The 27,468-nt window shown below is 42.4% G+C and overlaps 1 protein-coding gene across 4 annotated transcripts in view; it reads left to right on the top strand.

Moving 5' to 3' along the window:
• The first annotated feature begins 5,231 nt into the window (after positions 1-5,231).
• Positions 5,232-27,468, top strand: part of LOC114149117 (LIM homeobox transcription factor 1-beta-like) — a 46,276-nt gene continuing 24,039 nt past the window's right edge. The window contains exons 1-3 of one of the 4 annotated variants that reach the window (XM_028024702.1): positions 5,232-5,431; positions 5,509-5,688; positions 6,815-7,001. In XM_028024702.1, coding sequence (XP_027880503.1) covers positions 5,541-5,688; positions 6,815-7,001 — 335 coding nt within the window. In that variant the 5' untranslated portion in view covers positions 5,232-5,431; positions 5,509-5,540. Of the gene's footprint in view, positions 5,689-6,814; positions 7,002-27,468 lie in introns of all 4 variants that reach the window. The other 3 variants (XM_028024703.1, XM_028024700.1, XM_028024701.1) reach the window with 3 other exon arrangements.

Below are 27,468 nucleotides of genomic sequence, written 5' to 3'. Positions count from 1 at the left end.
TGGCAGAACCACTGGCTAATCTCATTCACTCAAGCTGCATTGATACAATAATCCATGCAACTGGAGGCCCAAACATTTTTTATGTAGCTGTATTAGTATTACTATTCAAAATTATAATTTGATCCAGTTAAATTTATAGTTTAAAAATCAAATTCAGGACAAATAATCAGTGACTAACATGCACGGTCTCTTCTGAAGCCGTCCTAGTTTGATCTTTTCTTAGTGCTATGGACATGAATTGTAACATTCATCAAGCTGATTGGTAGTGTGTCAGATGTGGCTTTTGCCTGTCTCTGTCATATCTCAGAGCTGTGCAAAGTCTGAGCTCAGAGTGAACAGACAGGTTCACTGCTAGGAAGACACGTTGCTGTACTGAGTGTTCTCCATGGTTTCATACAATTCTTCCCAGACTGAGAAATATCAACAGCTGTTTCCCTTTGATCACCGCTAATCTATGTCCTCCCTGACATTGTGTTGTCAAATACCTGTATGATACAGATCAACAACCTGCAATAAGGTTTACTGTTATAAAGCTGTCCACACCCGCTGGTGAATTATTAATCCATGACTGCAATATACAGCGGTTCCTCCTGTTAACTCTGCTGAATCATCTGGAAACAGGAAGAGTGACTTTTGTCTTTCTCTTACTGTTTCTATCATGTGGTGTGATTGTCTTGATGGTGGACCAAAATGCACACAGGAGGTGGGAGCATGGTTAATGTTGAAAAAATGTTTTAATGAAAAAATTAGTAAACTTACAAAGGCAGGGTAGAAACAAAAAGTAGTTCACAAGGAGAACACAGGAAGCAACAGGATTAGACGGGAGAAACAAGCAAGGAAGAACTGGAAATGAGATGTGTATATACCCTGACTGCTGATTACTGAACAAGAAACAGAAACTGGTTGTAGGTGTGAGGGGAGAGAGCAGCACGCAGGCTAAGGTGAGAGAGAAAGAAAATGGCACAGTGGACGAGGGAGAGTCGTCCCCTGTATTATTCCGAGGGATTAGGAAAGAAATCTAAGAGTAAATTATAACTAGACTTAAGAAATATAATAAAACCTAGAGTAACTAGGACTAGACACCAGGAATAAACAATATTAGCTAGAATCAGTAAGAAGGAACTGAAGTAAAAATAGAAACAATGCAGAAAGAAGTAAGGAACATAAATAACAAAACCTAAAACAAACTCAAACAACCCAAGATCCTGACAGTTTCTGTGTTTTGGCTTAATTTATGTCAACTGAATAATTACAAAGGGTAATTTGACCTGCTGTTACCCTGAGGTTGAATTTACCTCACTTTTAGATTATTGAGAACCAGATGTGTTTTTTATATGTTGACATGCAACACTGTGTGAAATTGAGTGACCTGGTTTTATAACAACTATAAAGCTTTCAGACCCAGTTTGATCTTTTATAGGATTCACATGTGACATAAATGCAGTAGGTTCCAGTACAACGGTGGAAACACAGACACCACATCACAGCAAGCCCTATCAAAGCACTAATTGTGGACTGTTAAATAAAAAAATTGCCAGACAGATTTACAACAAACTTAATAGTTTGGGATGTTGTGAGCCGGTGGGCAGAATACTTCGAAAACCTCCTCAATCCCACCAACATGCCTTCCATTGAGGAAGCTGAGCCTGGGGACTCTGGGTTGGGCTCTCCAATCTCTGGAACGAGGTTGCCGAGGTGGATAAAAAGCTCCTCGGTTGCAAGGCCCTGGGGGTGGATGAGATTCGCCCGGAGTTCCTTAAGGTTCTGGATGTTGTAGGGTTGTGTTAGCTGATGCGACTCTGCAATATCGCATGGACATCAGGGGCAATATCGTGGGGTCCTCCGGGAGTATGGGGCAGTTCCCCTGGATTGGCAGGCCCCTGTCCCCCTGTTCAAAAAGGGGGATTGGAGGGTGTGCTCCAATTACATGGGGGTCACACTCTTAAGCCTCCCTGGCAAAGTCTATTCAGGAGACCTGGAGAGAAGGGTCTGTCGGATAGTCAAACCTCGGATTCAGGAAGAGCAGTGTGGTTTTTGTCCTGGTCGTGGGACACTGAACCAGCTCTACACCCTCAGCAAGGTTCTGGTGGGTACATGGGAGTTTGCCAAACCGGTCTACATGTGTGTTACTCAGGGAGTCCTGTGTGGGGTCCTCTGGGAGAATGGGGTACCAGGCCCTTTGATATGGGCTGTCAGGTCCCTGTATGATCGGTGTCAGAGTCTGGTCCGCATTGCCGGCAGTAATTCGGGCTCATTTCCGGTGAGAGTTGGACTCCGCCACGGCTGCCCTTTGTCACCGATTCTGTTTATTACTTTTATGGACAGAATTTCTAGGCAAAGCCAAGGTGTTGAGGGGATCCGTTTTGGTGGCCTTAGGATCGCATCTCTGCTTTTTGAGGATGATGTGGTCCTATTGCCTTCATCAGGCCATGATCTGCATCATCTCGGCTGTGAACCGCTGGAACGGTTCACAGCCGAGTGTGAAGCGGCCGGGATGAGGATCAGTACCTCCAAATCCGAGGCCATGGTCTTGAGCCAGAAAAGGGTAGAGTGCCTTCTCCGGGTCGGGGGGTGGGGGTATCCTGCCCCAAGTGGAGGAGTTCAAGTATCTCGAGATCTTGTTCACAAATGAGGGAAGAAAGGAGCGGGAGATCGACAGGCAGATTGGTGCAGAGTCTGCTGTCAAGCTGTACCGGTCTGTCGTGGTGAAGAGAGAGCTGAGCCAAAAAGCGAAGCTCTCGATTTACCAGTTGACCTACGTTCCCACCCTCATCTATGGTCATGAGCTTTGGGTCATGACCGAAAGAACGAGATCGCGGATACAAGGGGTCAAAATGGGTTTTCTCTTAGAGAACATCTGATGTTCTCTGATCAGATGTTCTTTGATGTTCTCTAACACCGTAAGGTGTCTGGGCTCTCCCAGCCCAGACACCAGGGTGAGAAGCTCAGTCATCCGGGAGGGACTCAGAGTAGTTGTTGCTCCTTCACATCAAGAGGAGCCAGCAGAGGTGGATCGGATATCTGGTTAGGATGCCTCATGGTTAGGATGCCTCCCTGTTGAGGTGTTCCATGCCTGTCCCACCGGGAGGATGCCCTGGGTAAGACCCAGGACACACTGGAGGGATTATGTCTCTCGGCTGGCCTGGGAATGCCTTGGGATTTCCCCGGAGGAGCTGGAACAAGTGGCTGGGGAGAGGGAAGTCTGGGCCTCCCTTCTGAAGCTGCTACCCCCGCGACCCGACCCTGGATAAGTGGAAGAAAATGGATGGATGGATGGCCAGACAGATTTACAAGAAACTTAATTAATTTTATTAGCCATACATTTGACATGCTGTTATCATTTTTCTGTCAGATTGTTTTGTAATCTCATCCTGCCTAATCTTTTTCACAACTTCTGTCCTGACCTGCTGTTTGTTTGTTTTAATGATGCTGTTTGTTCTCTGATGTTCTCTAAGAAATATACAATATCATATAAACCATTTTCCTCATTTTACAATTATGCTCTCCTTTGTCTTGATGTATTTTTATATATGTTGTTAAATATGGTGTAAACTGTCTCATTAATGTTTAAATCCATGGCATTGTATCTTAATAACAAAAAACAGCCAAGAATTGGTGTGTTATTTTAAAAAGATATCATAATGATGGTAGTAGCAGCAGCCTGACTGAGCAAATTTGTTTCGATGTGAATGAGCAGTTTTTCTCTGGACAAACCTGCTGTGGATCTGACCAGACTTTCAATTAATTTTCTTCATACTCCCTAAAATTGTATAAGAAAATAAATTAGGGCAAATTTTAAAGACGAAATAATGCTTTTTTCCAAGATCCTAAAACCCATTACTAAAACTTTGATATGTATTAGTGGAAATTTTTAATTAATAAAAGAAAAGGTAATTCACTTTAAGTTGAAGACTGAGATTTTGTGATTAATCTGATGAACATTTGAATTCAGTTATATGTAGATTCTTCGATTTTCTTACCTTTTTAAAATTATTTTGTTTTCTACCAGAAGATGGTTGATGCTTTCAATAAATCATATTAGCCGTCTTTACAACTCTCGTTATGCTGTTTTTAATCCAGTCTATTTTCGAACTCTGCAGTCCATTCGCTCTCACGTTAGACTCAGAAATGTGAAAAGATCCTAACAGAACCTCTCAACGCCTCAATTTTATGCTTTCTGCTGGCGAGCTGGCTACTCCATTTCATCTGGATGCGCTCCGCCCGATGAAGATCATTAGTCAGATTAAAAGAATAACCCGAACAGCTAAATATTTACATAGCAGTAAGCAGAAAATTCTCATAAATAACAGAAATAAAAGCTTGAACACACATGCACCCCCCCACACACACACACATATCTATCTATCTATCTATCTATCTATCTATCTATCTATCTATCTATCTATCTATCTATCTATCTATCTATCTATCTATCTATCTATCTATCTATCTATCTATCTATCTACATTGCATATGTATCTCTATGCAGAGAGCCATTCATCTATTTTTTACATATACATTTTTGGATATTTTTGATATTCTGTGTCTCGGGGAAGGCAAAGGTTTATGTAATGTTTAATGTTTTGGGTTCCCCCGTTGTGTTCTCTCGGGAAGTATATATAAGTCGGCATATAGACTATATGCTCTCTTTGGAATGAATAAAAACATTTTTTGTGAAAAGCGAACGTGAGGACAGCAGAGTAATAGTGGATCTCATTAACATTTTGATTTAATCTCGGCTCTGTGCTGTTCATGCAGACAGACTGGGCTTCTTTCTAATCCATTAGCCATTATGCACAACGTTTACATCCCGAACAGCAGACGTTACTAGAAAATACACGCAACACCTGACGTTAGGTCTAATCAGTGAAAGTGGATGTTCGTTCCTCTTAGTCACGAAATATATTGATTGCTAACAAGAAGAGATAAAAATGCATTTAATTCGTTCTGAATGGTTATCAGAAGGTTGGATTGTGCTTTAGATTATTTGTTTAGATAGATAATTAGTCTCTACTCGGCCTCTAAAAAACAGTTCGCAATTTTACAAAGACAAGTGTAAAAACAAGTCTGTAAGATAAGGAATCGTTACATCGACATAAAAATAACTAATAAAATGTTAAAACGTGAAAAGAAAAATAGAAATATAAAATAAATAAATAAATCTAGTGAAATTTAAAGTAGATCTATATTGACTTTTTTTTTAGCTGCAAATAAACGTAAAAGCGCTGATAGATATCTTCGTATATTTTGATTTTAGTTTGCGGTCTGCGTGGAGGCGGATCCATCCCCAGCAAAACTTGCGGTGCCTGCAGCAGGAGGAGGGTTTCAGTTGTTCCCCTCCTGAGGAACAGAACAGGCTGAAGTGCTGCATCACGGCCATCACTCCGAACCTCTTGGATTTCCTTCGTCCTTCTTGACTTGGAGAGCTAAAGTTGGACAAAAGTTTATTATTATTATTATTATTATTATTATTATTATTATTATTATTATTATTTCCATGATCATTAGGAGGACCTGGACAGACCCGGATCTGACCGTTTATGGAAACTGCAACAAGTGCCTCGCGTGCAGTGAGGCGCGAGGTGGTCAGCAAAGCCCTCTTTGCTGCGGATGAGAACATGCTGATCGATGTTAAAAAAGAAGATCGAAGACTAAACACTGATACCAGCCCTCTGCGCTGTTTGATTGGTGAGTTCACATGATTCTTTGATTTGGAGGTAGTTACAATCCTCAGATAAATTAGCACGGAGTAGAAAGCTCCAGCCCAACAACTGTTTCATTTTGCAGCCGGTCAAATATCCTAGTTTAAGCAATTTTTGTGGTTATTTGGACAGAAAAAACAGTAATTTAAAACTCATTCAGTTTCAGAATGGGAAGAGTGCATACTGATGGTGATGGACATAAAAAAGATATAATAATAATAGTAATAATAATAATAATAATAATAATAAATAAATAATTATCAAACCAAAAAACTAATATTTACCACAAAACAACTTGTTTATTATTTTATTATTCAGACGAAGATGTTCGGGGAAGTTCTTAGTTTAATTTGATTTAAAACAAAAAAGAAGATAGAAACAATATGTATTGCGAAAAGGTTATTTGCGTAAAAGGAGAATCATAAGCAGGTAGTCAGATAAAGGCCTGCAAGTTTTTTATGCTTGCTTTTTATTTTTCTACATAATGAGTATGAAATAACATAATAATGTAGAAAAAGGACACCTGAGAAACAAGACAAAATGGTTGAATAAAGATTCCAATAAACTAAAGAAAAAAAAAGGACAAAGACGAAATAAATTGTCAGCACCTACCTCTTGGTTTATATATATATATATAACACATCTATTTTACTAAGCACGCATATAAGTGCGTGCTTAGTAGTGCGCCCCAAATGGATCCCTGAACAAAGACATAAACCTCACTATGCAGATTTTCTGCATAGCCTACATGTTTTGATATTGTGACGGTCTCAGAGAAGGCAAAATAACTAAAAAACTGTTTGAATCTCAGTAGCTTCCACATGAAGAGCATATTTATATGGTAGCATGGTCACTCTATATGAATATGGTTGCTATATATAAATAAAGAATAAATAACCATGCCGTACAACGCGTTTACGTTTCATTTGCAACATTAAACGTCAGCGTAGGCTTTGAAGAATAGCCCCATAAATAAAGCTCGGGGTGTCTGACCTGTTTTCATTGTTGGCCAGATTTGTGCTGATGAACATATAACTCAGCAGCGGGACAAGACGGCGGAAAATAAAGCGTGGCCTGCAGGCTGACGTTGTCTTCTTCCGGTTGTTTCTCAGGGTGTGACTCTCCTCCTCAGGCCGTGTGTGAGGGCTGCTCGCGCATCATCTCTGACCGCTTCCTGATGCGAGTCAACGGCGCGTATTGGCACCAGAACTGCCTGCAGTGTGCAGCGTGCCAGCAGCCGCTCATTGCCACCTGCTACTTCCGGGACAGCAAACTGTTCTGCAGGAGAGACTACCAGAGGTAGGAGAGCCCCGCTCAGCCGGTGCTCGGGGTTCGGGGCCCGAGGTCCGGGGCTCGGCCTGCGGTGCGGGAAGCTGCGGGGCCGATATGTTTTTGAGGAACAGTGGGCTACACATTCTCCGTATCTTCACCACCAACCCCCATTTAAAACTTGTGAAAACGTGTCAAAATACAGCGACAAAAGGAAGCAGATACATTATGAATTACATTACTCTAAGCTCCATTATTCCAAGGATTTTATTTGGTAATCAGAATAAAAAAAGAAAATTTACTGCCCATAAACATAACAACATAACATGCTATAGCACATTAATACAGTTAGGCATTCGCTGTTTGTCTTAAGGTTTGAGTTAATAAATTGTTTACTCAGGTTTTTGGTTCTCATCGGCTCACAGTGCCCTTCACATTTATTGGCACCTCTGTTTAAAAAGCCATTAAAATCAGCTCTTGATCACACAATGTTTCCCAGTTACTATTTTATGTCCCTGCCTCATGATCCTCCTCACTATATATGATGAGAAACAATCAGGTTATTTTTACTTATTGCTCTGTCTGTTGATTTGGCCAGGTTTTGTGGAGCTGTTTTTCCTTAGTTATTCCCTAAGTTATGAAGATGAATACAATGCCATTTCATTTTTATAGCTTTGCAAAGCAGGTATTTTTATTTTATCTCTGTTACCCCAGATTTCAAATTTAAAGATACAACTTCACAAGTAAATACAAATGCAAGAAATGGTGCAGTTCCAGGTTTTTCATGTATTTTTCAGTAGCCCTGATTTTATTACAATGCTTACTTCAGATGTACTATTTTTACAGAGGTAATAATAATTATATAATCTTTCCTCATTCACATCGAAACAATCTTTCCTCCTATTGCAGACCTGCAACTGTCCAACTAAATCAGCCAGTTTTTTTGCAAGAACATGTTTTTCAAAATGAGTGTGTATGATGGTTATGGCAATTTTGTAATTGTTGGTGTGTTGCTGCCAGTCTTACCCAGGTCTTTCTTGAAAGAGAGATTTTTAATCTTAATGAGACATACATGATTAAATGTTTACATACATACAATTGTTCATGGAAACATAATTTTACCTTTGACTTATATAAAAAGTTCTCCGATGTTAGAGTTTTAACTACTTTATATTTTGTTTCTAGAAATGTGTAGTTTTTAGAGTGTGGAAATATTTCTCAGTAGAAAGCCCCAGTAAGAAGGCCAAAATCAGTCGACAAGATGTAATAGTTAATGAGTGAAACTATTCAAAAGGAAAAGTATGCAGTGACCTCCAAATCCAAGTTGCCTTTTAACATTAAGAGTAACCAACTTGTTTGATGCAAATATTCAAATTTTGCTACTTCACTCTCTTTAAAACAATTTTGGAAAAGTCTTTTAATTACATCATAATTTCTAAAAATGAAGAGATTATATTCAGATCATAAGAGGCAATTAAAATGTTTAAATTAAAAAAAAGTCCCAAATCTGTCAATAAATAAATAAAACACAGTACATTTAAAACACATTAAAAACTAAGTGAGATTCCAATATGTAGACAAATATTCCTGAGAAAGGAGAAATTTCTTTAAAAAAATAAAATAAAATCAGTGTTCAGTCTATGTTGGAGAAGGTAGGATTTGTAGGATAGCTGGTACTGTAGGACACTCATGCTGTCATTGTACAGAATGCTTTACACAGGCTTTGAGGTTTTCCTTGAGCAAGTGTAACCTCGGTAATCGTGATCGGGTTCTAGCTCAGTTCAACTCAGTTCTGCATTGTGTGAATAAGGGCCAGGAGACAGGATGAGATTGACTATTCATAGTCATCAATTGAGATTGATGACTTTTCTACTATCAAACCTCAACTCAAGCACACATTCTTCACCTAAATAGAGCCATTTAAAGTAAGGTTTTTGAAAAGCATAATTCAATCTGCAGAGACTCACACAGAGGTGGTCCAAAATGTGCAGCAATTACACAGAGTCCCACAAAAATAAAAACGGTTGTCCAATAAAATGTTTTTTTTTCTATGCCTGGAAACTTATGGCCCAAGTAGATTGTTTTTCCTTTCTGCCGTCAGACTGCTGAGCTCAAGCTGCACCTAATTCAGCTTCATTTCATTTATTTACACACATGCTTTTGTAATATGCATATCTATATCACATAAATTACTTTATTATTATAATATTTTTTTTATTTGTGCATTAGATTTGACCTGAGTCAGAATTTTATACCACAAACCAGAAAAGGTGATATGACAATAAAAAATCTTTGACTCCTTGTATCTAAGCAAGGATCGCTGATAAATCTAACAGGCAGGTTACAAATTATAAGAATGTTTGTAAACTGCATCAGGGAAAGGCATTGGTGTGATGAAGTGGTAAAGGTGGAGTGTTGAAAAGAGCAGGAACTTCTTAAAGACACAGACCAATTTCAAGATGTCAAATTGCAAAGTCAAATTTATTTTAAGTCATGTTTGTTACATAGCATGACAACTGAAGGCAACATAGTTACTCGATTGTGCTATGAAATTGCACTATGTACCTCAAAAATACATAATACTGGCCTTTTAAGGATGTTCCATGCCAGCTGGGCTAATTCTATAAGCTATCGCTATGACATTGATTTGTTTCAGAGGAACTTAAAAAGATCAGTTCTGCTCCTCTACTGCATCTGCAATAGTGAAATAGTAAAACTCGACATAATCTATTCTATTATTATTACTATTAAAATATCAACTTCATGGACAGCCCAATGACAGGGTTCTGTTGGTCTTCATCAAAATGTGCAAAGTTCAAAGTTCTTCATCATGCATAATTCTATTCACTCAGACTTCCTTTTTACTGGGGTATAAATTGATGAAGGGTAATGTTCATCAGATGAAGTAGGGAAGATAATAAACAAACCAGTTCACTGTCCTACATTACTGCTCTGTTCAGTTGTAAAGTTACTGGAGGCTAGTATAGTAACAATGGTGGAGTCAGACTGAAGATGACAACTAGAGCAACCTACCCTGATGTTGTTAAACCAGAAACAAAAAGAAAATTACCAATCAATGGTACTTGGTTGCAGGGAGCACATGGTGCTTCCATTTTGTGAAGTCAAAATATTGTCATACTGTGATTTATCACAATCTGTCTGAGGAAGGTTTGTCCACTCCTCACTTAAGAGTTCAAGCTGTTATAAGGTTCCTTGCATGTTCACTCCATGGCAGCATCTCAATGAGATGGAGGTCTGGCCTTTGAAGAACTTTTTTTAATTTGGAGCCAGTCCTTAGTAGATTTGTTAGTAGTTTTTGGGTCATTATAATGTTGCAAGGTTCAGTTCTACTTCAGCTTTAATTTTTTTCAATATTGTCTCACATTTTTATCAAGCACATAAGAATTCATGATGAATTCTGTGATGATGAACGTCTTGGTCCTCCTGCAGTAAAGCATCCCCAGAATAGGACACTTACAGCTCCATTTATTTTTAAATGGTTATTGTCTTGATGCCGTTTCTCCTTTCAGAGTTCACGTGAATATTAAACTTGTCTCTTTTTAATTGTATGGGTATCAATCTTTACATCAGCAGGAGCAAAAGCTTGCGTTAGGTCTATAAGAAATTTTTAGTTTTAGGATATTTCTTTTAGCAGAGGGGTCGGGCACTGCCATCTTAAATTTCCCTGAGGTCAAAGTGCCATATCAACTGCTGAATTAACAATACATTTTATATCAATGCATGCCAACCTTTTCACACTATAAACTGCAACTTCATAGGACTAGTTGCAGTATTTGTTGACGAGTGCTAGTATTTGTTGACAAATACTAGCAAAGTGCATTTCAACAATTTTTAAAATAACATACTTTTTATTTATGACACCCCATAACAGCAAAGGAGATATACAATAGGAAGTAGAGTTGGTATTAATCCTGTCTTCACATCACGATTAGAAAAAATAAACTGAGCCAACATGATATGTATATTAATATAGGAACATCCCTGTTTATGAGCACCAGGCCCCTGCCTTATATTTCCCAGTTCTGCTATTATGAGATCACACTTTGTAACTTTAAGTAGCACACAAGTCTCAGAGTGTCCAGCAGTCAGATGGAGGCATTGAGTGCTCTCTTCATGGAGAGAAAATTTAGTCATAAAGAAATGTAGAGCCAAAAACAGTCAAAGAGCTTTGTGGAATATTCTTGAGACAATTAATCTTGTTCCATCATCACACAGCTGTGGAGTTCCGCAAACTTTGTGTCACGCTTTTCTACAACAGTTTGTCCTACTCCCTGCTGTTGAGATTAAGCTTGTTAAGACAGTTAATATCTGACAGTTTCACAATCCCCGTTTGGTTTTTAAGTTGTGGATGGTTTTGCTCTTGTACGCCGAGGAATGTTTTTACCACAACAAAGTAATCCTTTTTGTGATGCTATGGCTAAGTAGCAAAGTTCTTCTCACAGTTAGGTAAAGTAACTCAAAATGGTCAAACCCAGTAGGTGGGGATGTTTACTATCTGTCTGTGCTAGGTAATAGAATAGAATTCAACTTTATTGTCATTGCACTGTCACAAGTACAAGCAACAATATGTAGTTTGCATCTATCCAGAAGTGCTCTATGACATATAAATATTTATTTACAGATGTACAAGACTAGACTTAGACTTAGACTTAGACTGACTTTATTGTCATTTTGCATGCACAGGGTGTATACAGAACGAAATTTCGTTGCATACGGCTCAGGACAATGTTTTGAGGTCCCAATGTTGTGAGGTTACTCCAGAATAAAATAAAATACAGTATAAAATATGAATATAAAATATAAAGTGCAGGACTGACAGTAAAATGAAAGTTACTTAGCTATGTATATGTGCAAGGTATGAAGTGGAGACCAGTTTTTGAGTGCAGTCCAGTTAAGAGTTCAGCAGTCTGATGGCAAGTGGGAAAAAGCTGTTTCGGAACCTGGTAGACCTGCACCGGATGCTGCGGGGACCTCTTTCCAGAGGGCAGCAGGGAGAACAGTCCATGGTGGGGGTGTGAGTGGTCACTGATGATGTTTCGGCCTCGGGACACGCAGCGCTGGGATGAAATGTCCTGAATGGAGGAAAGGGGGGCCCCGATGATCCTCTCTGCTGTCCGCACCACTCTCCTCACGTTCTTCCAGTCGGAGGCGCTGCAGCCTCCACACCACACAGAGAGGCAGCTGGTCAGAATGCTCTCTATGGTGCTTCTGTAGAACGTCTTGAGGATGGGCGGGGGCTGGTGTGCTCTTCTCATCGTCCGCAGGAAATACAAGCGTTTCTGTGCCCTCTTGACCAGAGACGTGGTGTTCCCAGTCCAGGTGAGGTCGTTTGTGATGTGCACCCCCAGGAATTTGGTGTTGCTGACCACCTCCACAGCCGAGCTGTTGGTGACCAGTGGAGCGTGGCTGGGCCGGTTCTTCCTGAAGTCGACGATCATCTCCTTCGTCTTGTCAACGTTCAGGATCAGGCTGTTGTCTCTGCACCAGTCCACCAGCTGCTCCACCTCCTCTCTGTAGTCCAGGTCGTTGTCGTCTCTGATGAGGCCCACCACCGTTGTGTCATCCGCAAACTTCGCGATGTGATTGGTGGCGAACCTGGGGATGCAGTCGTGTGTCATCAGAGTGAACAGCAGAGGGCTCAGGACGCAGCCCTGAGGGGAGCCTGTGCTGAGGGTGATGACATCGGAGGTGTGTTGTCCGATCCGGACTGACTGAGGTCTGTCGGTGAGGAAGTCTAGCAGCCAGTTGCGCAGGGGGGTGCTGAAGCCCAGGTGTCCCAGTTTTTCTGCCAGATGCTGTGGGATGATTGTGTTGAACGCTGAGCTGAAGTCCAGGAACAACATCCGCACATGAGTGTTCTTCTCCTCCAGGTGAGCCAGGCTCAGGTGTAGGGTGGAGGAGATAGCGTCCTCAGTGGAGCGGTTTCGGCGGTAGGCAAACTGGAACGGGTCGAATGTGGGGGGGAGTCTGGAGACGATGTGTTCTTTTACCAGCCTTTCAAAGCACTTCATCATGATGGGAGTCAGTGCCACAGGCCGGTAATCGTTGAAAGAGGTGACTTGAGGTTTCTTTGGCACCGGAATGATGGTCCAGTGAGGTGTTAAAAATGTCTGTTAGGACACCAGCCAGCTGACCTGCGCATTCCCTGAACACCCGCCCAGGTATGTTGTCGGGGCCTGGGGCCTTCCGTGGGTTGACTCTTTTCAGAGTCTTCAACACATCGGCTGTGTCCAGGCAGAGTGCCTCCTCTTCCTGGTGGGGAACAGTTTTCTTTGCCGGAGTACTGTTCAGTGCCTCGAACCTCCCAAAGAAGTTATTGAGTCCATTTAGAAAGTCAGCATCAACTGCACCCACTGGAGGGGAGGATGGATTGTAATCTGTGATCGCCTTTATGCCTTGCCACATACTCCTGGTGTTGCTGGTGTCGTGGAAGAACTCCTGTATTTTCCGACTGTGGGTTCGCTTTGCTAACCTGATAGCACGGTTCAAGTTGGCTCTCGTTGTCCTCAGTGCCTCCTTGTCGCCAGACTTGAAGGCTGAGTTCCGTGCTTTTAGCATTTCCCGTACCTCCTTAGTCATCCAGGGTTTTTGGTTGGCCAAGGTGATAATGTTCTTAGTGATGCTGACGTCCTCTGTGCATTTGTTGATGTAGGCTGACACAGTCATGGCGTACTCATCGATGTTGATCTGGTCGTTGTAAGTGGCTGCTGCCTTGAACATCTCCCAGTCAGAGCACTCAAAACAGTCCTGAAGTGCCTCCATGGCCCCCTCAGTCCACTTTCTCACCTGCCTCACTGTAGGTTTTGTTCTGATCAGCAGGGGCTTGTATGCAGGAATTAGCATAACAGATAGGTGGTCTGAAGAGCCAAGGTGGGGGTGGGGGGCTGCTCTGAATGCTTCTTTGATGTTGGTGTAGGCCAAGTCTAGAGTATTTCCTCCCCTGGTTGGAAAATCCACATACTGGTTGAAGTGAGGGAGAACAGTCTTCATGTTGGCCTGGTTAAAATCCCCAGCAATGATGAAAACGCCTTCTGTGTGTGAGGATTGCAACTCACTGATGGTCCGGTAGAGAACACTCATAGCCTCTTTAGTGTTAGCACTGGGGGGCACATACACAGCAGTGATGCTAACAGTAAACTCCCTGGGCAGGTAGAATGGTCTGCAGTTAACAGTCAGAAGCTCGATGTCCAGGGAGCAGTAACTGGCGACAGCCATGGCATTTTTACACCAGTTGTTGTTGATGTAAATACACAGCCCCCCTCCTTTACCGCTGAGAGCGCTGCTCCTGTCTGCGCGGAATGTAGCAAGCCCCAACGTTGTCCGGTATGGACGAGTTGAGCTATGTCTCCGTCAGAATAAGAGCGCAGCAGTTCCTCAACTCTCTCTTTGAAGACAGTTCTAGTTGCAGATGGTTTTGTTGTCCAGAGAGCGGACGTTGGAGAGGAAGATGGACGGAAGCGGCGATCTGTGGGGGTTAGTGTTTAGCTTAGCTGTTAGTCCACTTCGACAGCCGCGCTTCCGCTGCCGGTCGCACCGCCTTCGCTTTCTCCTCCTCCGACTAGTGCTGCTAGGCGAGTCCGCTGCGCTGCGGGCCGCTGGATCTTGCTTCCGTAGCACTCCGAGATCACGTAAACACTCCAGAGTAGTCGTATTTATGAGTCCAAAATCACTTGATGATCGTAATTCCAGCAGACGCTGGTGATCATATGCTAACTTACTGAGTGGATGCAAAGTTTGTAGCGTTTTAGGCGGTGTATTTTGCTGAAATACTCACAAGTTGTCGAGAGCCCATGTAGTCGCAGCCATTTTGGGCGCCGCCATCTTTTCGAATCTATGTATGTATGGACTATAAGGGGTTATAGCAAAGAGATATAGATATTGTGTATAAATATAAATATGGGAGCTATATGCACAGATTATACAGATTATACAGAATATACAAGAATGTTAGGGAATGGATTATAGATAAATAATGGCAGATAAAATTTACAGTTTGCATGTGTGTGTGTGAAGAAAACAGTCCGTGATGTGTGTGTGTGTGAGGATAGTCCATGTGTTATTGTTGTATGAGAGGATAGGGGAGTACAGTCCTTATAGTTTATGTTTTATGTCAGGAGGCGTTCAAAAGCGTGACAGCTGTGGGAAAGAAGCTGTTCCGGTGCCTGGTGGTTCTGGTCCGTAGGCTTCTGTAACACCTCCCAGAGGGCAGGAGGGAAAAGAGTGTGTGTGCTGGGTGAGTGGAGTCCTTTGTGATTTTCCTGGCCCTTTTCAAACACTGCTTCCTGTAGATGTCCTTGATGGCAGGGAGCGGTGCCCCGGCGATATACTGGGCAGTTTTTACCACCCTCTGCAGCGCCTGCCGGTCGGAGACGGAGCAGTTCCCGTACCAAGCTGTAATACAGTTGGTGAGGATGCTCTCAATGGTGCAGCGGTAGAAGTTTGTGAGGATCTCTGAGGACAGGTGGTTCTTCCTCAGGGTCCTCATGAAGAAGAGGCGCTGATGCGCCTTCTTAATGAGTTTTTAGCAGCTGGTCATCCAAGTCAGGTCCTCGGAGATGTGGACTCCCAGGAACTTAAAGGTGTCCACACGCTCCACCACTGTCCCCTTAATGTGGATGGGTGGATGTAGGTCAGCGTTCCTCCTGAAGTCCACGATAAGCTCCTTGGTCTTCTCGGTGTTCAGCTGCAGGCTGTTTTTGTCGCACCACTCAGCCAGACGGTCTATCTCCTCCCTGTAAGCGGCCTCGTCATTATCTCTGATGAGGCCGTATTGAGAATTTGGAATGTGCACAGGTTTGCCCATATATGCACTGCTTGACATCAGTTAACCCCTCACCTGCCACCTGTGGTACGAGTGTCCAGGATTGCTGCCTGCTGTTTTAGCATCTTGCGGTCTGCTTGCAGGGTGAACTTGCTTGCACGGCCAGACATGGGCACGTTAGCAACATTTTAAATTTAATAACACATAAATCTTTAGAATGTTTCTATTTCTTTCTTTCTTAATTATGTAAATTGTTTGGTATTTTTAAAAGTGATATTAAATATCCATATGTGCAAATCACAAGAGTCAATTTTCTATATTGTACTTCTACTTTTCATCCATATAAATTAAATCAAGATATAGCACAGAAACACTATGATGTTGAACACTGACAGTGTTGCCTTTTGTATGTTTCATTTTCTTGTCTAGCTGAAATCGCCATTATAATTCATCATTAGGCATTCAGTATGTGGGATATGTCATTGTAAAACCGAGAAGGTTTATTTTACTTGAAACCCAAGGACCTTGTGTGTTGAGCATTAATCTAAGCACAGACCCCTGCAGGTGAGGATACAAGAGTAAATCCTCGGCCCAGACAGAGCAGGCTGTTGAGGACTCAGAACACCCTGTGCCTCCTGGGAGCGAGGGCCAAAGTAAAGAGAAGGGGAGGGCAAAGTCAACCCCCGAAAAACAACACAGAAACCGGCAGGAGCTACTTAAAGCCCTGTTCTGTTTGGATACAACAGCCGATCCTCGGCTGAGCCCAGCACTAGAAAAACAAGCTTTCATAAAAACTTTGCAGATTGGGTTTCATCGCCTCCTCAGACCTTTTGCTTCATACACCCGGGTTGTCCTCCTCTCACAGTTTCCATCATTTTTTAACTTAAGTGATTTATGCTGCTTCCGCTTTGAGGCAACCTAGACTTCTAACAAGGGCAAACTGAAGCCTTGCTCTTCAGTTTGCAAAGCTGAGAAAAACATCTAATATGTAACTTCTTGTGCTACATATAGCACAACATGTGTGAATATAATTCACTTGCTATAATTAAACCTTTATTTTAAAAAAAGATCAAGATGATTTAAATTACAGGCCAATGTCTAATCTTTTCTAAAAATTTTTTTGAAAATAGTAATTGGCATAGTGCCTTATCAAGTCCACAGGATCCCAAAGTGCTTCACACTACAGTCATTCACACATTCCCATTCACAAGGACAATAACAATACAATTGCCCAAAGACAAAACTGAATAGCAAGGGCTCAAACTGGCAACCAAATGTTTTCAGGACCTCCTACCACTGTTGCCATCATCCCCTAAAATAGTATCTAATTAAGTGTGAGAGCATCTACACAGTTTGAAGAGTTTCAGACAGGTTTCACCAACTCTCTTTGGATAGGTGTAAATTTTGAAAAGCCTCTTCAAAATATAGGCCCTTAAAAGAAAAAAAAACAACCCAAAACATGTTTTACTGCTGCATGTTTTACCATTCAGCAGTGCAATCATTACAGTATAAATTAAACTTGTATTTGGTATATTTTGTTATGTGAAGTAAAACCGTGTGGCAATGGTAATATAACTTTAGATGAGGGTTTACCTTTGAACAGGACAGCACAGCACCCACCACTGTCCTGCATGTTTTGTGTTTCTCTGATGCTCCTGACCTAAATGAACAGGTGATTAACAGGCACTGAATGGCATGTTGATGAAGTTATGTAACTACACACATTTAGAACGTGAAGGCCATTGGGCCCTGAGGACAAAGGTTGATAACCACTGGTTTATGGCTAAGCATATTCAGGTGTTAGAATCCATTGATCAATCTATTGTCTTCCACTTATCTGAGATCAGGCCAATCAGGATATTGCTATTGTCCATTTGCTGGAACCCCAGACATCCCTCTTCCCAGTAAAATCCTCCAGCTCATTCTGGGAGATCCTAAAGTGTTTTATCTGATAGGAACAGACAGAGGAAATAGATCAAGTGGAGGATGCTCCTAAACTATTTAATGTAAGGACACTCAGTGGAGACCTGGAAATTCAACCACACACAGGAGTACTGAAAGGAAAAAAACAAGTTTAATTTTAGTTTCAAATTCTGGTTGCTGCTCAGGACGAGATCAAACACAGCTCTGGGAGGAGAGGGGAGAAAGCTGATGATGAATAGATAGAGAGATATGTTTAACCTGTAGAGCAGTGGATGGGGTAGAGCAGAAGAACCGAGGCTTTAACAGGGAGGTGCAGGTAACCAGATAGAACAGGCTTCTGTGGGAGCAACGAATCAAAGAAGATCTCCACAAAGATGTCTGAAAAGCAACATCCAGGGACTTTGATGATAATCAGGCTGAGGTCATACACAGGAGGACAGAGAGAGCAAACTTAGCTGAAAGGGCAGGCAGTTCTCAGTGGTCGAGAGGCAGAACTTGGGTCATGGTCCGAAAATCCAAAATAGATGGGATCTGTGAAGGGCTTGGCAGTAGTGGTAAATCCGTGGGCAGAAAAGGTTGTAGATACACTGACAGTGTTGTATAGTAACGAAGTAAAAATACTTCACTACTTTACTTAAGTATATTTTGGAGTACTTCATACTTTCCTGGAGTATGAAAATTTTTGATGACTTTCACTTTTACTTCACTATATTTCCGAACTTAATTGCGTACTTTTACTCCGATACATTTTCAATGTGTGGTTTAGTTACTCGTTACAAAAAAGCGAGAGAGAGAAACAAAGTGTTTTGACCCCACCTACTGATTAGCAAGTAGCAAGTAGGCTACCGAACAAAGTCCGTAGCCTACTTGCCTGGGCTTGTTCATCACCACCAATAGGATACACCTGTTTCGCTTCTCCCATTAAACACAAAGCAAGTCTCACAATCAGCCGCAGCCACATGGAGGAGGAGACGGAGACCACAACGACTGCAACTACGTCGGACACGGCTCCAGGGGAACCACCAGCTGGTGACGAGAGCCCATGGCTTTATTTAAACACAATATACTCTTTCGTGGGTGTTAAAGATTCGTCGTAGCGCATGAAGTTTATGTTATTCCTGCCCGAAGATGTGGAAATTCTATCTTACAAAAACTCCCCGTCCAACTTGAAGAAACACATCGAAGTAACGTCTTATGAAATGGTTATAATCCTCCTGTTTCAGTAACTATAGCTTGGTCACTAGACACTACTGTATTGTGAAACGTTGACCATAAATGAACTTTGTTTGGCATTGTTTCAGTTCCACACGTGGTGTATTTAGCTTAGGCTTAATGTTGACTGTAGCAGGCTACCTAGACTCCTCTGTTCAAGGGGGGACAGAAACCATAGCGATAGCAATTTAGACTAAATTTAACGAATATAGGAAAGGCATGCAAGTTCAAAACCAGGTTTACAGATGCCAATAAGCTGCATTTCCCTCCCAATTCTTTTTTTCTTTTGCATAATGACCAGTTGTGTGCACCACCTACTGACTGTAGCATTGACTGATTCACTAATTTGTGAAGTAGAGTAATCGTAACAGCTCTTTTTCTTCATGTTGGCTGCATTTTCTGTACTATTTATTTTTCTCATTTTCAGCACTGACCTTACTTGAAGGGAAAACTTAAGGCTTACAAAAACTTTGTATTTTCTGTCCTGGAGGGTTTACTAAGAAGCTGGTTCAGTTGTAAAGCAGGTTAAGTTAACCTTGTGCTATAGGTAAAGCACCTAATTTTCTTAACTAAATGATGCCTGCAGGTATATCTATTAGCAGGTTTAATTTTGCCTGCACTTGGTTGGGTACATTATTTTAAGTGTATTTGACAAGTTTACCAAAATATAAAAAATGTCATTCAAACTGCATTTGCTTTGTTTTACTTTTTACTTGTACTTTTCATTACATTACTTGAGTACATCCATTTTTACAGTAATTTCCATACTTAAGTACAAGAAGTTTCAGATACTTTAAGACTTTAACTCAAGTAACATTTGAGTCAGTGACTTCGACTTTTACCAAAGTCATATTTTGGAGAGGTACTTATACTTTTACTTGACTCTGAGATTTCAGTACTTTATACAACACTGTACACTGAAGACTTGGAAGGAAATGTTGAATCTTTACTGGCTCGTGGCTGTCAATAATCTGGCAGGGAGGCTGAGAGGTGTTTAAGTAGGGTGTGGCAGGTGAGCTGAATGAGTGACTAAACACCTTGGACATGACATGGAACATTATTTAGTTTAAATTATTTTTTGTTTCATTTCAAATGTTCAGTTGAGCCTTTGTTTACATAAGTGGAATTTTTGTTTTAATAATTGATTACTTACCATACTGCAATTAAAAGTTATTACATGCTACATTTCTGCCTGATGTTTCATATAGAAAAAATGGGTTGGTCTTGACTAGGGATGCAAAGAAATGATCTCATCTAACATTGATCTTATTGAATAACAATTGATAAGCATCCATTTTCTTAAAAACGTAAGTATTCTCTTGTATGAAGAGGCCTGACTGTCCTACTATAACAAGGGCTACGTTTCTCATACATTGAATTTAAGGAGGAAGCACATTTTAAAATTTGTCAGCCGTCTCCTGCAACAGGAAATTGTGGTACTCACATTAAACTTTTATGAAATAAAACAGGAACCTTTTAGATTGCTGAATAGACTAAGCAGATGTTAACTGAATGGAATTAATTTTAAACTAATTAAGCATTCAACAATTAACCACAAGTAGATTATATATTTGCATCCCTAGTTTTAACCATGGTGCTAAGCCAACAGAACAATATCTGCAAAAAGCTAAGATGACTGAGGTTTGCAAACCAGTCAACTTCCTCTCCACAACTATACCTTGAGATCTTGATCATGAACACCACAAACTGGATTGATGACAAGAGGGATCTCTGGTAAGGTAAAGCTTGCACTCCGAACAGGCTCAACTTTGTGACAAGAGGACACAGCTCTATAATGCTCAGAACAGAGGACCAAATGTATGGTTTATTTAGAATAAGTGTATGGGACAGGAGACCACCAGCAGTGGGACCGGGAACCACTGAGGGTAGAGAAACTGGTTAATAGATAAACAAGATGGCGGCGCGTGTAGACGCTGCGGCTCGGAGCTCCCGTGTTTTCGTTTTTTTTAGCCTGTTTTTATTGATGTCTTCGCTCAACACACTACTGGAAGCCGTTACAACTTACAGCAGATTAGAACTGTGGGACATAGGAACACAGTTTGGACTTCACACACCCACCAAGCTGGACTTTATTCCTCCAGAGCTGCTATGAACACCTGGGACTATGATCATTCCCCCCATGCTGCCAAGGCGACGGAGGAGGCAGCGCAAACAAAAGAGGGGTAAGAGAGCCGGCGTGCGGGCTAGGCTACAAGCTAGCCCTCATAAACCGGCCCTCCCCAGCCTCTTCCTCGCCAATGCCAGGTCCCTCGTCAACAAAATCGACGAGATGCGACTCCGGATTAATTCTCGCCGGATGGACAGCTGTGTGACTGTTGTCACAGAGACCTGGCTGGAGGATAACATCCCGGACGCAGCGGTGGAGATAACGGGGCGCGCTCTGTTCCGGGCGGATCGGACTGCAGCTTCGGGTAAGGGCAGAGGCGGAGGTTTGGCATTGTATGTACACAATGCCTGGTGTACAGCCACACACTCTGTCGGAACATTCTGCTCTCCTGACTTGGAATATCTGGCGGTGAAATGCAGACCCTTCAAGTTGGTGAGAGAACTCTCGTCCATTGTGATCGTGGCCGTCTACATACCAGCGAGGGCTAATGCTAAGCTAGCATTAGAGGAGCTGTACTGCCTGATCAGCGTGCAGATGAACTCCAACCCGGAGGCGGCCGTGATTGTGGCGGGGGACTTTAATCACGTGGAACTGAAGGCTGTGTTTCCCAAATTCCACAAATCCATAAACTTTCCCACCAGAGACAATAACATTTTGGACCAGGTCTACTGCAATATCCCCGGAGCCTACAAGGCTGTAGCAGCTCCACATCTGGGCATGTCTGACCACATCTCAGTGGAGCTGATTCCTGTCTACAAGCCTCTGGCCTGCAGAACTAAGCCGACCACCAGAATAGTTCAGGTCTGGACTGAGGAGGCCTCCTCTGCACTTCAGGACTGCTTTGAGCATACAGACTGGAGTGTGTTCAGGGACGGCACAGACTTGGAGGAATACTCATCGTCCGTTCTGTCCTATGTTCAGTTCTGCACCGACGCTGTCCTCCCTGTTAAGACCATAAAAGTGTTTCCAAACCAGAAACCATGGCTGGACAGCACAGTACGGGCCCTGCTGAAAGCCCGGGATGCTGCCTACAGGTCTGGAGACAGGTTGGCTTATAGCAGGGCCCGGTCGGAGCTGAAAAAAGGTATTAAGCAGGCCAAGCTCCAGTACAAACAGCAGATTGAGGAACATTTCATCAACAACAACCCCCGAAGCATGTGGAGAGGCATTAGAACCATGACGGACTACAAACACAGCACTCAGCTGACCAGCCGCGACCCCACCCTGCCTGACACCTTAAACAGTTTCTTTGCCCGCTTTGACACGGCGGGCAGCAGAGAAGCCGTACATCTACCCCAACTGGAAGAGCAGCACCAGCCCCTCGTCTTACAGAAGCATCAGGTGACGTCCACCCTGAGGAGGATCAACACCCACAAAGCTCCAGGACCGGACAAGGTGTCAGGCCAGACGCTGAAAACCTGCGCCGACCAGCTGGCAGGAGTGTTTCTGGACATTTTCAATCTGTCCCTGCAGCTCGCCATGGTTCCTGAGTGCCTCAAGTCTTCCACCATCATCCCTGTACCGAAGAAGAGGTCCATCACCAGCCTGAACGATTACCGGCCCGTCGCTCTGACCCCGGTGATCATGAAGTGCTTTGAGAGGATTCTTCTGAGGTACATCAGAGACTTCATCCCCACAAACCTGGACAGCCTTCAGTTCGCCTACAGAGCGAACCGGTCAACAGAGGATGCTGTCTCCATCACTCTGCACACAGCCCTGACCCATCTGCAGCATCCCAACACCTACGTCAGGATGCTATTTGTAGACTTCAGCTCAGCATTTAATACCGTCATCCCAGACAAGCTGGTGCTGAAGCTACTCGAGGTGGGGCTGCCCGCTTCACTGTGCCACTGGATCAGAGACTTCCTCACCAACAGGCCTCAGGTGGTGAGAATAAGTAGCTCAACATCGTCCCCACTGGTCCTCAACACAGGCACGCCGCAGGGCTGTGTGCTCAGCCCAGCTCTCTTCACCCTGTTTACACACGACTGCGTGGCCATCCACCCCACCAACACAGTCGTGAAGTACGCGGACGACACAACAATAGTGGGTCTCATTTCAGACAACAACGAGACCCACTACAGAGAGGAGATTCTGCAGCTCACTCAGTGGTGTTCAGCCAACAACTTGGTGCTGAACACAGGGAAGACCAAGGAGGTCATTGTGGATTACAGAAGGTCCAGGAGGTCGGCTCACACTCCCCTTCTCATAGATGGAGAAGTGGTGGAACGTGTGGACAACATCAAGTTCCTGGGCCTCCACATCACGTCTGACTTCTCCTGGAACACAAACACCTCCCACCTGGTGAAGAAAGCACAACAAAGGCTCTTCTTCCTCAGGAAACTGAGACGGGCTGGACTTTCCTCACGGCTGCTCGTGAACCTTTACAGGGCGATGATCGAGAGCATCCTCTGCCTCAACATGACTGTGTGGTATGGTAGCTGCACAGCACTGGAGAGGAAACAACTGACACGGGTGGTGAGAACAGCACAAGGCATTGTGGGATGCCCCCTCCCAGACCTGGACTCCATTTACACAGACCGGGTCAAGAAGAGAGCTGGATCCATAGCGATGGATTCCAGCCACCCGGGCCACAGACTGTTTGTGCCGCTGCCATCAGGCAAGCGGTACAGGAATATACGGACTACAACAAATAGACTGAGAAACAGTTTCTTCCCCACAGCCGTCAGAGCCATTACTCCCTGCCGCCCCCCCCTCCCACACATATCATAACCTCGCAGTCACACATACATATCCCCCATCCCCACACAGCCATATTGTTCTGCACTTTGCACTGTCACATTATCTGTACTTTGTCATAATTGGACCTGCTGCTACTTCTTTGGTGTGGTTGAGTGCCTTTAGTTCCTTTAGTTAATTTAGTTGTATATATTGTTATTATTATTATTGTGTGTTTGCTTATTTATACTGTATATATTTGACCTTTTGCACGGGAGCTGCAATGGAAATTTCGTTGAATTCTGTTCAATGACAATAAATGCTATCTATCTATCTATCTATCTATCTATCTATCTATAGCTTGTAATCTTGGTGCCAAAAGCTCAAAAAGGAAAGCCACTCACCTACTCAAAATGCCATGGGAAATGGAGACAGAATCTTGGTTCCTCAGCAAAGCTGTGGTAAGCAGACAGAGGTGAGATGTCTGTAGGGGTGTTGGTTGTTAAAATACTTCAGCAAGATGGTGGAGATTGATCCAGAGCATGAACACTGGTAGCACAATGGTTTGGTAGCAGGGTGTAAACCCAGGGAAAAACAGAACTCAGAGGTCAAGAGGCCAAGGCAGAGTCAGAACCAGGGAGGCAGAAGCAGACAAACTTATGAGGGTCAGACAAGAATCAGAAGTCAAAGCACAGAATCACGTCAGGCACGTAAAGTAGTGATGGGCCATCTGAAGCCAGGCTTCAAGGCGTGTACCGAGTAAAAAAGGAGGCGTGTCAGATGAAGTCCTGTTTCAATGCTTGAAAACCACGACTGGCAACAAACGACGCTTCGCATTGCATGGGTAACATGACTGCTTCATTTTGCGTGTCGGTTTTCAAAATAAAAGCTTGATGAGCCATGCTGCTTCATGACATGGGTTATTGTATTTGATTGCGCATCAGAGGAGTATTTGTCTTCAGCAGTGGCCGAAATAAAAGGAACCTTTTATAGTTCATGTATATTAATGATTTTGATGATGGCACTCATCAAAATGTAATGTTTGTTACCGGTTTTCTCAATTGTACATTTTGTGACTTTATATCTGTGTTTTTATTATGTAAAGCACTTTGAAACTGCATTGTTGCGAAATGTGCTACACAAATAAACTTGATTTAAATGGAGCAAGAAAGAAAAAATGTGACATTTGGGAAGACTTCGAGATGATCACTTGCAATAAGATTCTTAAATAAAAATAATTAACCCCTTTACCTCCAAAATTCTCACCTTTTTGAAATTTCCACTATTTCGTTGTTCTACAAAGATATATCAGTCTTGCACAGCAGAAACAGACTTAAAGCTGTTGGAAGAGTAAAATTCTGGCCTGATAAATAAAAATATAAGGGATCAGAGAGCCAACTAGAAATCCAAGAAAAAGAGAAGTTTTGAAGAATTTTAGTTTTTCAGGAGGCAAATCAAAACTCAAAGAATACTGTCTGCCCCAACAAGCGCCGCACTCCATATACACTAAAACAAATGTCTATTGTCAAATCAGTCAATGACAAAAGAAAACAACCACTGACAGTCAACATATAGTACAGACCAAAAGTTTGGACACAACTGTGTGTCCAAACTTTTGGTCTGTACTGTATATCAGGATTGGCTACAAATGATTTTAACAACTAAAAAAGATTAGTTAAATAGGATTTAATTGACTCTCCTGTTACTAAACATGAGTTTGACAAAAACTTTGTGACAATATTGCATTTACTAATTTTTTTAAGTATGTCCATCTGAGTGACAAGGCTGCCACAGTTTCAACAGCAGATGTCACTACTGAGAAATGAACCACCGAGTAATGAACCTTTGGGTGAAGCAATGGGCTGGGAGGCTTCATTGCTTCACGAGGCTTCATCTGACCATCACTAACATGAAGGCAATCTTAGGCAGACAAATCCAGGGGCAAGGCAGGAGGCAGAAGTCAAGAGGCAGAAACGTGGTTGTGTCCAGAAAATAGAAGCCAGTAGAGTATCTGATGTGGGCAAGGCAGGGAACTCCAAGAGACAAAAAAAACGTAGTCGTGGTCAGGCAAAGGAGGAAACACTGGATGTCTACTCACAAGAAAGCTTTCAAAAATCTGCCTGCCTGAGTGCTGAATAAAACTGCTGGTGAAAAGGTAGATGACATAATACTGATTATACTGCAACGGCAGCATGCAGGTGGATCAGATGAGCTTGATTGCAGAGGTGAAAGCTGAGGAGGGAGCAGAGCAAGCAAATGGGCCAGAATCATAACAAGCTCATGCTTTTTCATACAATTGAGTAACTTTTACAAGCTACAAGGAGACACAGTCAACGGTGTACTCTAGAGCAAAAAAACACATGTAGACTACAGAAGCACACTCCAATGACTCCTTCAGCAATTTCACAAGGTAAAAATCTGGACCACTGGTTCACGGTCAAGAAGAAAGCCACATTGCTCTTCCTGTATCAGAGATTTGACCGTCAGTCAGAGTCTCCTCTCCAACACCCTAGCAAAAAGTAAGTTTTCCTGGGAGACTAAGAAGTACAATTCCCTAGATAATTGGAACACACTCTCTCATCCCCTTTCTTAACAGTAGTGACCACCACCCCAGTCTACCTCTCCAACCTTGTTGTCAGCCATGACATTCCCACAATGTGCAGAGCCTTCAGAATCTCCGGTCAAACCTCCTTCACACATTGCCCTGCCACTGGCAAACGTTTGAACTACTTTGGTGATCTCTACCACAGGGATGGAATTGCATTCTCCCAAGTCTTCATGCTCTCCCTCAGTGTTTCTTTCCGTCATATAATTGGAATCCTTGAATAGCTCCCAGTTTGAACTTTCCCAGTTTTTTTTCCCACTACTTTTTCCAGACCTTTTTGCATTTGGAAGAGAGCAACATTCCACCGCTGTTCACTTTTTAACGGTCAATATAGGATACAGAAGAAAAGCAAGTACACGCACAGTACTTATGCAGAAACAGCAGGGGGAATTATTGGCAAATGACAGAGTGTGTGCTGCGAGTGCGATGACACGCTTGGCACAGCTCCATCGCTGCATGCCAGGCACAGTTCCGCTGAAACAAATCTTCTGTTTGTTGTAAGATATCAAGTCCTGTATTTGTTGTGTGTGTGTGTGTCTGTACTTAGTAATCATCAAAGTACAGCCCACTATGAAGAATAAGAGTAAGTTAGAAATTTCATGGTCAGTTTTCACTGAAGTTATTTTCTTTCTTTCAATTAACAAAATGCCATTTGGTTCAGTTGGTTGGGAGAAAAAAGGTAGGCTGTTAAAGAATAACATCTCGTTGCTTGTACTTGTGACAGTGCAATGACAATAAAGTTGAATTCTATTCTATTCTATTCTATGTTATTATACTGCTGTTGGTTGTGCCATCTCCGAGGAGGTAAAAATAATCAACCCAATAAGATCCTGCTCTGTTTGTGTATCATTCATCTCAAGCTCTGCAGGTTGTCTCTTTTTCACACTCATTCATCAAAGACCATGCTGGACATTTTTGTGTAATGACAAGTTTTTTAACCTAGAAAACAAAATAAAAATAACTCTTCAATTTTTGAACCATGTTAAGAGTCTCAAAAAATAATTGGCTTTAGGTTCCCATGGTTGCTTCCTTTAGGTAGATGTTGTTTCCATTCAAAAGTAATTGTATGATGTTTTTCTGCTCAAATGAACTAGATAATAACGTGTAAGAAACAACATCTAAAAGCAAACGTTGCTCATTAGAGAGATGATCACATGACCAGTAACAA

The sequence above is a fragment of the Xiphophorus couchianus genome, chromosome 8, assembly GCF_001444195.1.
Source record: "Xiphophorus couchianus chromosome 8, X_couchianus-1.0, whole genome shotgun sequence".
NCBI classification, from domain to species: Eukaryota; Metazoa; Chordata; class Actinopteri; order Cyprinodontiformes; family Poeciliidae; genus Xiphophorus; species Xiphophorus couchianus.
The sequence above is the reverse complement of the archived record's forward strand: the minus strand, read 5'-3'. Positions and strand labels throughout refer to the sequence as shown.